General features: G+C 48.2%; 1 protein-coding gene across 1 annotated transcript in view; it reads left to right on the top strand.

The window, feature by feature from the left end:
• Nucleotides 1-12,726, top strand: part of TTLL9 (tubulin tyrosine ligase like 9) — an 80,658-nt gene that overhangs the window by 64,433 nt on the left and 3,499 nt on the right. Inside the window, exons 10-11 of the mRNA XM_086932682.1 lie at nucleotides 11,421-11,479; nucleotides 12,222-12,418. Of these exons, the coding sequence (XP_086788808.1) occupies nucleotides 11,421-11,479; nucleotides 12,222-12,418 (256 nt within the window). The remainder of the gene's footprint in view (nucleotides 1-11,420; nucleotides 11,480-12,221; nucleotides 12,419-12,726) is intronic.

The raw sequence follows: 12,726 nt of genomic DNA, 5'->3' as shown, positions 1-12,726 counted from the left end.
TTATACAACACCTCCCCCCTGAAGGAGCTCGACAGCAGAATAGCCACCCCCGCAGTCTTGGATGCAGCAGAGGAGAAAAACTGGGTGGGAAACCTGGCAGAGCGCATTCTGTGACAATCACGGGACAAGTGGGTTTCTTGCAGGAGGCATATATCAGCTTGTGTCCCCTCCAGCAGAGACAAAATCGCCCTTCGCTTTACAGGGTTATTCAGACCCTTAACATTAAGGGTCACCACCTTCAGGGACGACATACCTCCCAGAGTCTGGAGATGCTATGCCGCGGGCAGGCAGCTGGCGGGGGAGGGGCGCAGGGCAGCAGCGCAGGACAGGCAAAATAGGACCAAGCGTTCACATATGAAATACCGGACGGTTCCTTCCCAACCCCATAACAACTCCCAACCCCACCCCAAACAAACCAATGGCAACTAGCCAAATTCCCACACAAACAACCCATTGTCCCAGTCAAGTCCCAAAACGGACAAGTCTGCAGAAAGTACCAAAAGTGGACGTCCGGCCACTCGCTCTCCCCGCTCCCCCCCGGCCCTCCCTCCGACCCCCAAACCTGGCACCGAAGAAGCTATGTCCACCTCCCCCCGGAGTGAGTCTACGCCGTCAAGGCCACACCGTTCGTGGCGGCCGAGTCCCTGGCCGCTTCTCTCAGAGCGCTGGCCATGTCCGCTCTGATGGTGGGCGAGTCAGGTCGCCCAGCGCTCGCCGCTGATCTCCTCCTCGCCGACCGCCGTCGTCCTCCTCTATCCGAGCGCCTCCAGGACGGTGTTGCTCTATCCTCCTCTGTAGCCGTGAGACCCAAGACGCCGCAGACATCCTGCAAGGAGCGCAGCTGATGCAGTATCCCGTTCCAGCGGAATATCAAACGAAAGGGATGCCCCCAGGAGTACGGTGTCTCGTGCTCTCGCAGGAAATCGGTTGCAATCTTGAAGGACCTGCGCTTCTGTAGCGTGATGGCAGACAGGTCCTGATACAGCGCCACTGGACGCTCTCGGAACGTCAATGGTTGTTTCCTGCGGGCCTCGGACATGATGCGCTCCTTCACCGGAAAGTCAGGGAGGTAGGCCAAGATGTCCGGCGGAGGTGCCGCCGACTGTCGCTGTCGGCCGACTCTGTGGGCCCTGTCGATGCGGATCGGGAAGTCCGCGGCCTCTCCCAGAATCTCCCGGAAGTCCTGCAAGTAGCCCACCAGGTCTGTTCCCTCATCTGCAGACGGTACACCCCGTACCCGTATATTATTCCTCCTCGACCTGTTCTCCAGGTCCTCGTTATGGGCTTGGAGTTCAACATGTTGCTCCCTGAGACGGAGAACGTCCTGTTGCAAATGGACAATCTCGTCATCCCGACGTTGGGCCGCCGCCTCCACTGTCTCCATCCGTTCGCCGAGGCCCTCCACCTCCCTGCGGACCTCGCGTACTTCACTGGCCACCTCCTGCTTCAGCGTCTAGAAGTCAGCCTTAAGCGAGCTGAACAGTTCCTCCATGAAGGACCTCGTGACGGGGGGCTCACCCCCGGTCGGGTCCGCAGCAGCCCGGGAAGAGCCCGGAGACGGTTGCGCCCTGTCTCGCTGTTGCTGGGCCCTGCTAAGCATGTCCGGCAGGGTGCGATCCCCCTTCCTCGATCCTCCTTTTCCGGACATTCGTGCCCCGTATGCTGTCGCACTCAACTGAGGCAGGAACACTGGCTTCGGCCACCTGCAGTAGGCTCGGCCCTCGATGAGACCCCAACGTTCGGTAGAGCCCCTCCAGAGGGAACGCCCGGCCAGATAGGGACACCAGGGGACCTGCGCCACAGATGACAAAATGGCGGGCCAATCCAGTCACAAAGGGCCGTTCGGTGCCCAGCCAAAATTTCAACAGAGACCCCCGCAAGGGGAACCCCCGGCCGGCGCGTCCCGCAGGAAGGGAGAGCTGTGCAAAAGCAGAGGTGTAGGAGACGGCCTCAAGCGACACCGAAGGAGGGCTGCGTCACCGTCGCCGTGAAGACAAGATGGCGGTTGGGCGGGGCCGGGCAGATCGTCCAGGCCCGGCGATGCCACCAGGGCCACTCTAAGAGCCAGGTATACAGAGGAAAGTTCTATCCAGGGCCGTCCAGCTAGAGAAGAGAAACAGTAGACCTGGCTCCAATCCTAGGCATTGTCGCCAACTGGCCACGGGGCCGGGGCCCGCACAAAGTCCAAGCACCACCACGATCACACGGCAGGGTCCTCGCTCAGCGATGTCACACAGCAGTTGTCCCTCTGACGATCCCCGTCGAGTGCCGGGGCGAGCTCCACTCCAGATCGCTAGACATCAGCACCAGGCCCCAGCCGAGGCACCCGGACAGCGCCCCGCTCTGCTCCGCCTCCAAGGCGCTCCACCGTCCGGCTATCGGTCTCTTAGCGTGCTTCCGCCGGAGCGATCGGGGCCAAAGTAGCATCAATGTGTGCCCCAGGGTCTCCGCCGCCCGTCTCTCAGCCGCTGAGCTTCAGCGGGGGGAGAGAAGCTGACGAAAAAGGGCTCGGGCCTAGTCGGGCCGGAGGAGCTGCGGGAAGAAGCGTCCGCTCACCCCGCCATCTTGGCCACGCCCCTCGAGCTGTGACTTTAATTGTAATGGGAAAGGCAGAAAATAGTCTCCAAAGTGGCTTTTCCACAGTACCTTTTTGAGATGAACATTGCCTATTTATTGGCACTTTAAACTTAAAAGGAATAGCCATATGGTATGACAATTTTAAAGGTGCAGGTTTATCAACTGTGTTACTTTTGATATTGGGGAATATTGCCTTGCGGAGTGAGTTGGATCAGAAATCAATTTCAATTTGAAAATAAGTTTTTTTTAATTGGCACTCCGCCTACACTGGTGTTAAAATCATAATTTTAGGTTTACCAAAGAGGATTATTTTTTGCTTATAAAGCAAGCTAAATGCCTCATAACATTGATTTAATGATGATTGAGGAGGTCCGTAAATCAGGGTTTGTGCACCCTATCTGATGGTATGATTTTAAAATGTATAATATAGTAGTTGAGTCTGTTTTAAACATCACATCTAAATCATGCTACATATGGGAGATTTAATTTCAGCTCTATGTGCAGTGGGGGAGCAGATATTGCATTTTTATTTTTTATAACAGACTGAGTTTTGCAATAAATACAGTATTGAGCATATATATTAAGTCATAGTACATTTCTGTCCACCTTATTAGGCACAGTGTATCATACAGTATTAAGCTGCGTATAAATGCGAAAAGCAGTGTGTATTCTTGAGCATGCAGTAGGCAACATATCTTCAATTGGTAAAACTGCTCGAGAACTGTCACTATCATGTCAAAAGAACCTGCATTGGATATTATCGGTTGGTGTATTCCATTGATAACTGAACACCCCCCCCCCCCACTCTCTTTAACTAACGGGACAGCCTCTACAACAGCCAGTTGTGTAAGGGATTGTAGGGAGACGTCTGTATATTCCTTGGGTAGGCATCAACTCTGTGGTATAGGAATGTCATAAGGTGGGTGGATATGCAGTAAGAACCTTGGTTTCTCCTTCCTCTTCCCCACCTCGGTTGCGCCTCTCTGTTGTGTGTGCGCCTCGAGGTAATGCTAATTTTCGGGTGTTGCTATGTGTATGTCATATAGGTGCCAGTGGGGTTTATCTGTGTCCAGGGCTTTGAAAGATTCCAATAGTATATCCTAGGACATGGCGATATGCATTTTATGTAATCCAAGCCTTTTCTTCCTTCGTATCGCCCCATTTTCTGCCAGTCCCTAGTGTTCTATCTCCTCAATCCAGGATGCCACAGTTGGTTGTCTCACTGATTTCTATAGTCTTTTGACAAGGCGTTTACTAATATGAGCTATAGGTCTGCAAACCTGACTTGCACTTTGTACCTCTTAGGGCGTGCGTAAAGTCTTCCACTGTAGTCCATGTGTGCCCACCTACCACCTCTCTCAGCGAGCGTGCTGTGTCCAGTAGGTGGATAAGGCGGAGCATGACCTCAGCATATGGAGGAAGTCAGCGTCTTGTTCCACACACCTAGGGCAGTTTGCCACCACCTCAGGTAACATCGTATGCAATCGATGTGGTGTGAGGTATGCTCTCTAAGTGATCATGTACTGTATACATTTAAAGCATAAACTGCAGGAGACCACCTTTGGGTAGGTAAGAAGGGACGTCCAGTCTTTGTCTGTGAGGACTTTACCGCAGTCTGCATGCCATTTTGCCCGCAGCGTGCATAGGATGCCCTTATACCCTGGTATGACCACTTTGTCAAGTGTCAGCCGGTGCCCATTAAGTGCATCAAGTGTACTAATTCATGCGTTGGTGGCTCTAAACCCTCGGGAGCCCATCCCCATTTGACGTATCGTATTATGCTGGCATGTAAAAAAAAAAAACAGTACACTACTGAGGTCTTCGTGAACGAAATCTGTATGATTTAGCAGGGAACCCTCCCCAAATAGTACTCAAACATTAGTCACTTCATCTCGCTCCCGTTTAGAGAGCTGGTATCGAGTCAGTACTGCTCCAGGGGTAGGGAGCCATAGCAGCGGAATGTTAGGTGCATATGGTATGGTGGGTGCTGTATATTTTAATGCCAGTTTCCAGTAAGACAGCACCACTTTCAGTAATGGTGGAGTTGTGGGTAGAGTGGTCTTCCCAGGACACAGTAGGGTATGTAGTGCGCCTCGTGCAATCATGCCAGGAGTGTATGCTACTTCTTGTAGATTACACCCAGCTCACCAGTAAGCAAGCCACTGCAAATGACTCACCATACAGCAGGCCCTGAAGTATTGACCTCCCATGCGTCCAGAGTCCGCTGGCAGTTGGAGCTTTCCTATGCTGACTCGGCCCCTCCCTGTGCCCCATATTAGTTCTAGTAATATTTTATCCAATAGTTTAAAAATTATGGAGGAAATCACTATTGGGAGAGTAGTAAAATAATATGAGACCTGCAGCAGCATAACCATTTTTGCTATGGCCAGGCTCCCTCACGGACAGCTGGAGCGATATTCAGAACGTGGTTTGGGATCGCAGGGAAGTAATTACTCTCTGTACATGCTCATCCAGGGTGTCTTGCTGAGTTCTGTATAAGTGTCTGGCGCCACTGTATGCTCTCATCCTCCAAAGAGGACTGTTCTGGGTACAGAATTCTCCTTAAAGGGGAACGCAAGTGACTTATCAAAGTTAATGGCTAGGCCAGAGATCAAGTGAAACTGGGCAAATATTTGGGCGACTGTCTGGAGCCCGCACTGAAGATCTCCAACGTATAGTATAATATTGTCAGCGTACAGGGATAGGGCATGTGTCATCGCCCCCAGTGGAATACCCCAAACACTTGCATCGCCGCGCAGTTTTTGTGCCTGGGGTTCTAATGCAAGCACAAATAATATGGTAGATAATGGGCATCCATGTTGTATTCCCCTTTGTATCGTATATGGGCTTGAAATGTGTGCCCCTGTACAGGCCCGTGCTGTCGGAAAGGTATATAATAGCTTCACCCACTCAATAGATTTGTCTGGGATCCCACATTTTTTTAGGGCTGCCAGCATAAACTCCCAGCTAAGGGTGTCGAAAGATTGACGTAGGTCTAGTGAGAGACATCCTGCATTATGAAGGTGATCCAGGAGCTCCCACATTACTTGATATAATCTACGTACATTCAGGGATGTGCTCTGGCCGGGCATTGGTCTGTGTGGTTGAGTTTTGTGAGTAAAGGGAGAAGTGGCTTGCTTGGACTTTTCTTAGTATTTTGTATTCTGTATTTAAAAGGGATATAGGCCTGTATGCGGTTCTGTCAGTATGGGCTCTGCCTGGTTTCGGCAGGGATGTTACGAGGGCTTGAAATGTAGTTTTGGGGAGGGCTCCGCCTTCTAGCTCAGACTTGCATAGATTTTCGAGTTGGGCACCAATTGTATAGTTTAGGCTCCAAAGAATTCTACGGGAAGGCCATCCATTTCCAGAGGTTTAATTACGTGGGAGGTCTTTAATCACCTTGTGAATCTCTGTTGCCGAAATCTGTGTTCTAAGCGACTCTTGTTCTGTTTCAGTTAGTTTAGGCAACTGCATTACTTGGAGGAAGTCATGTATTGCTTGGGGGTTCACTGTCCGAGAGGCTGTGTATAAATGTTAATAATATTTCCGGAAGGCTTTATTTATCTCCAGGTGAATATTTACAGAAGTGCCTAGTGGGGTACAGATATCAAGTATAGGAACGACGGGGAGAATCTAATTAAACTGGCAAATAATGTACCCGCTTTGTCTGCCTCAGTGTGTATTTTTTGTGTGTGCACGATAATTTACCACTCGCAGCCGTTCTAGCAAATCCGCATTGTTTCTTAACACCAGTCGGGGATGACACAGCATCTCTCCCTAGGATGCCCAATCGTGATTCTACACTAGGAAGTTCCGGGGGGATAGTTTGTCGTACCCCCACTACCGTACCAATCACAGTTCCCCCCATTACTACTTTGAATTCCTCCCATTCTAATAAAGGTGTGGAAGCTGTGTTTGCACTCAGTTGAGAAATATGCGTCAATTGTGGTGGTCATATGCGCCCGGAAAGCGGCATCTTCAAATAGCATGGGATTGAATTTCCATGTTGGGACTGGTGTTGGTACTCGCCCCCAGGAGAACGTTAGCTCCAGTAGGTTATGATCCAACAGTGTTTTGCTTAGATATGCTGTGTTGATTATTTGTGACAACAGCGCGGGGGAGCACAGAATGCGATCTATACGGGCATGTAGTGTGTGAGTTGGTGAATAAAATGAGTATTTGCACAGTCCTCTGTTCCTACTGTGCCAAGCGTCTGCTAGTGACCACCCATAGCGCTAGGGCTTTAGCTTGTCTTACCGTTGTAGCCCCAGGTAGTGGGGGGATTGATCGATCTATTTCTGTGTCTAACACTGCATTTATAGTCTCCTCCCCAGTATCTAGGGGTAATTTGACCACTCCACTAATGCTGTGCTGACTCATCAGGAACGCATCTTGTTCACCATTTGGGGCATAAATGCTTCCTAATACCACATGTATTCCATCTAGCTTGCCCCGCATTACTGCATATCTGCCTTCTGTATCTATGCGCTGATCTAGTACCTCAAAGGGGACTCCCGCTGTAACCTCCACTGCCGCTCTTCTCACAAACACAGAGTATGTGGTATGGTACAATTGTCCCCTCCATTTTTTCGGAGTTTATAGCATTTGGGTGCGTTTCTTGTAAAAATACTATATGAGATTTAAGTCTGCCCAGCTCCACATATATACAATGCCACTGATAAATAGATCCCATCCCCTTACATTCCATTTTGTGAAATTATAATGGTGTGATGACGGTATGTGTGTCATAACTTCAGCGTAAAAATGTGCTTGACCAAACATACGCATTCAAGGGCAACTGTTGTAAAACAGTACATGCATTCGCTGGGGGAGAGGTGGGTGGTAAGGGGGGGTGGGGTTTCTTGACCTGCCGTGATCATCTGTCCCTTCTTGCTGGCTTAACAGCTGTGTCTTTTACAGGGGGGAGGGGGCCTGGGCCCAGGACCAGCTCCCCAAACCCCATAACAGGATATCCTTCTGAGCTAGTAGAATCAGTCTGTCCATTCAAGGTATCTGTATTCTGCAGTGCCGTCATTCTTAATCTTGCAGTGCCGTCCACACACACATCTAGTATATGTGCATGATGAGTTCATGCCATTAAATACCTTTTGGGATGTGCACTGTAGTCCGTATTGAGGCAGTCATGTCATCCTATTATCTCTTTAGCTGTTTATGGGGTTACCAATGGGAAGAGAGTGAGGCTACTATCCGTGTCTGTGTGCGTTGCTCCATCTGAAGATGTGTCCTCTCTGTTTGGGGCTTCAGAGTTTCTCAATGCAGCCGCTGTCTGGAGCGCCGCTCATCTGCTCTCTATTTTCTGGGTGGGCAACGAATCTTCATCCAGTTGTGTGCGCTTTATGTGGCGCTGTTTACTTATTATACGGCAAAGATTAAGCGCCTGTGTTCCTCTAGAATTGCAAGATCCCGAAACGTGGTCTCGATCCAGGACTACGCTGCCCCTGCTTCATCAAAAAAGTAACTTTCACGTTTGTAGATAATCTTCAGACAGGCCGGAAAGAGGAGAGCATATTTCAATTTGGGTTGCTGCAGCTGTTTTTTGACTCCCATGTATTATGCCCTTTGACGTTTAACTTGCATGGTGTAGTTTGGGAACAGTGAAATTCTGGTATTTTAATATAGCATGGGTGCATTTTCCCATGCCGTTCGGAGCACAGTGTCTCTATCTTTGTAGTTGAGAATCTTGGCCACAATTGGTCTTGGCGCAGATCCAGGTGTACGTCCACCCCCGGGGACCCTGTGCGCCCTTTCACCACCAAACATACCAGTCAGACCCTATGTTGCCACTGCGTTGCGCAACCATTGTCAATAAATTGTGTGGGATTGTTTCCTTCACTATTCTCTGGCATGCCTATTATTCGAACATTATTTTTACGTGCGAGTCTTTCTGCACGATTTTGTAGTTGAAGTTTATTAACCGCCTCTGTTTGCTCTTTGCGCCAAGGCGTGATGTCGGACAGCGCCGTAGAGTGAAACCAAACTTTCTCTGACAGTTTCTTGTGATCAGCCCTGAGCAGATTAACATCAGTAGTGAGGGTGCCCAGTTGTTGCTCCAATACCATCTGTGATTCCCTGATTTTCTTTAGGTTAATCTCCAGATTATCAGGGGGTGGGGATCCAGAGTAGGGGTTACATGTCCATCCTCAACTAAAGAGGGAATTATCAGTAGAGTTGGTAAGCTCCAGTGGCAGTCCCTCCCACACATGGCAGTGAACTATAAGTCCTGCAGTGTCCAACACCATCACAGCGCTAGTTCGCACCCTGGGGTTGCACAGACCACCCACGCTATAAATTCCGGAGGGGTCCACGATCTAGGCCTCACCTCTGGTACGTTCGTTGAGGGGCTCGTGCCACCACCCAGATCTGCAACAGCCGCTGGCGGGTGGCAATGACTCTCCCTAGAGGCCAGCCCTCAGTTCTTCCGGCAGTCATTCGGCCGCCGACAGGCAGGGCCCAAGTATAGGCCAGGCCTGTAGTCGCTTGGCGTCTGCAGTCGACCACAGCGCTCCCCTGTCGATAGGCCCCACTCCAACCCGATTCTTTTCGGGTCAAAAACCACCTCCTTCAGCGTCAGCAAGGCACACGGGCAGGGACGCCGCCGGTACAGCAGTGTAGTTTTTTACCAGTATTATTGTAGATGGCTGTTTAAAGGCAGGGGGTTCGGTGAGTTTAGTGGCCCCAGCCCGGGACCTGCACGTCTATGTGTCCGCCATCTTTCGCAGCAGGCCACTTCCCCCAGGAGCAGACATTGCATAATATGCACTTAATAGTAAGATGATTTGTCTCTCTCATAAGGTTTCTTTCACAAGCATGTTTATGGTATCTTTATCAGTGATAAAGCCCCTTTTTGTGTGAATAGCTAGAATAGGCAAAAATAAAGTTATCTAACATGGAGGTTGGAGGGATTGGCGGCAGCATGGAAGGCTGCGTTCGGGCACAGATCAGCTTGCCTTTGTTATGCCACTCTGCCCACACCACGCACTCACTTTTATGATTGCAGGTTGATTAACACATGGATGATTAAACTTTCGGTGCCACAGAACCAAATTTCCCCCACAACGGCACCCATGTAAAAACAGAAAAAATACATTGTGATCTGGTAGACTGAAGCAAAAAAAGAAATCAGTCAAAATAAAAACAGCAGGAAGAATTAAAACCTCTTATGTCTCTTACATTTGCAAATAACATCAAGTAATACATAGTTAACATACCGCACCACTTCATAAATATTCCTGGAATATTAAAAAGATTAGAGCCCCTTTAACAAAGTAGTAGACAACACACCAACTAGTAAAATGTAAACACAGCACAGGCTAAAATAATGCTAAAAACAGCAGCTTAACGGTGATGATATTTAGAGTGTAAAAAGCAGGACTTGCCATTATCACTGTCTTGTAGTTAGCGTTTCATTAGTTCTGGATTGTTTTTTAAATCATCTCAATTTCTCCTTGCTCAAGCTAGTGCACTTCTAAAGTATGACACCCACCTTCTTCCTACTTTATTTGCCTGTCTACTTCCCTCTCCATGGTTGTCCTTTCTTGCTTTTTACACCTTATCTCTCTTTTTCATCACATTTACAACATTCGCTTTCAGTCAATGGTCTTATCTTTCTAGCTCCACCCAAGTCACTACCTCTTCTCATTCATTCCTACATTAAACTTTCTTCTGAATACTTGATTTGACTGCACCTTTTTGGGTATTCTCATAACCTTTTCGGCCCTCTTGACGATTATCCATATCCCAGGGTTTTATGTTCTGTGAGTCAAAGGTGCGCTTTATCTGGTAGAAGGCTGGCCGTTAGCCTAATTGGCTTCAACAAGGCGTAAAATCTTTTCTGAAATGTCCCACACCTCTCTTTTTTGACTAGCAGTTGATCCGATGGACTTCCTGATCAGGAAATGGCTGACATTCACACAATCTAACATACCTGTAGCAAACTTCCTGACTTCACAAGTTCTAACCAAGCTAGGCCCTATAGACTTCCACCAGGTAAACTTAGCCAACTATTTAACTTTAATTTTCTCTAATGTGATTTGAACTTAGCATGCCCGTTGCTATCTTTCCCCAAACTTCCACTGCCACGTTATCATCAAGTACTCTGATTCACAATCAGGACAATAGTCGAAATACAAATAGTCAGTATTCATGGCTTGTGCATCAAGACTTTGCAGGTGGCATGAACCCGTAGTAAGCTTTAATGCTTAATTTGTGCTGGTGTTTGCCAGTGCTTGGCACTAACACTTATTTCTGACAGTTAACCTCATGGTGGCACTGCCTGCTTTTTTTTTTAGCAGAGCATGTTAACAGATTGGCTCAAAATTCAATATACCTGAACATTAAAATAATACACAAAACCTCGTCCATGCCATTCTTACTGCTTTGGTGACATGCAATAATCCAAATGGTCAAATTGTTGGAGTGTTATGGTTATTAGGTGAACCTAGCACTGGCATTTGGCCGCCATGAAACGCCGTGGCACTTATTAATAGATATATATATGTATATATTTATTAAATTAAACACTCACAGCAGGATGCCCTCGCCACCATTCTACAGCTGTTTACTTTAACTCTATGCAGATTTAGCATGAAGAGATGTTTTGGCTATGGTATATCCAGATTTTGCACTGACAGCAGTGCAAGAAAAGGCCATACCAAGGACCCGCAAACCTGTCACAAGTTTTGTACTGCTTTGTGGTACCACAACTTAGTTGAAATCATGGGGCGAAGTATGGTCAATGTATTGGCCCCCCAGGACCATATTCCTACAATAGCAGCTTGTTTACTAGTTATTTATTTTGAGCCTTAACATTGATTTTACACCAGATATTCATCTTACCAATGTGGCAGTTCAGAAGACGGCTCCTGACTATGATCCAGAGAAGGTGACTGCATCAAGAGTCCTACCCCCGCCTCGGTGCATCCCTAACCTTCACCTCCAAGCTTTCCAGTCCAGTGCCACCATTGGGCGCGTCATCTATTTTATTTTTCTATCACTATTCTTTCTGCTTTAGCTCTATGCCACTTCAGCTCCAAAACTCCCCTTTTGATTGATCATCTGTGCCGCTGCCCGTCACGTCAGCTACTATCATGTTTCCGCACCGAGGGAGGGAGGGATGGATGAATGATTTACAGCACACACTGCTTCCCAGGAACAGGGCGCTGTAGGAAGCACAATGAGAAAGGGGATAAAGGAGTAGGAAAGAGGGGCTTTCATGAGTTTTCCAGTAAGAGCAATGGTCTTACTAATGTTGCGTCAAGATGGGAGCTTATTTTAACCACATGGCTGCTAGGCGTTTTCCCGTCCTGTGCTGAGATATGCAGGATGCCATTATTCATGACGAGCTGGCCTTGTCATCCGCGCACGGCAGGTAAGCGCCATGACGAGCCCAGCTCGTCATTAGCTTCGAAGGGGTTAAGCTTTTGCTTTGTCACACAAAATCATGAACACTAGAACAGGAGCGTTTGATTCTTGGCGCAGATTCGGAAGCTTGGACTCCCTGCAGTTTCATGTTTCAAGCTCTTGCATTTCTGGTTTTCTTTAGTGTTTGTTTCTGTACTTTCTGACTGTTGACTCGTAAAATTACGTCTTGTTTAAGTGTGTTGCTTATGTATACATTTTCTTAGGGCTGTAAGTGGATGATCCAGCAGCTGCGACACTATTTAACGGCAAAGCATGGACCCGTGATGGTGGAAAAGCTTTTCGATGAGATGGACAATATCTTCATCAAAACCCTGCGGAGTGTACAGAAAGTGATAATCAATGACAAACACTGCTTCGAGCTGTATGGCTACGACATCCTAATTGATGGTGACCTGAGGGCGTAAGAAAGATTTGACATCCTTTCGGGCGTGGGGGTGGGGATTGGCTCTCTACTTATAGGCTGGGAATCTACAATGGAATAAGATAGAGAAACAAACGAGGTGCTGTGAGTTTCCGTAGACTGTATGGTTACCAGAGAGCATGAAGTCACTGGTATGCCTCAACATCCTTTCGAGGTCTAACTTAGAAAGGGGTAAACATAGCACTGGCTGCGACATCCTTCACCTCTGATCAAATCAAGGGAATCATGCTGTAACTTAGCTATTGCTGATCTAGGTGGTTAGCAGTAAAAAATATTGCCCTCTTTTT

The sequence above is a fragment of the Lissotriton vulgaris genome, chromosome 7, assembly GCF_964263255.1.
Source record: "Lissotriton vulgaris chromosome 7, aLisVul1.2, whole genome shotgun sequence".
Classification (NCBI taxonomy): domain Eukaryota; kingdom Metazoa; phylum Chordata; class Amphibia; order Caudata; family Salamandridae; genus Lissotriton; species Lissotriton vulgaris.
The sequence above is the reverse complement of the archived record's forward strand: the minus strand, read 5'-3'. Positions and strand labels throughout refer to the sequence as shown.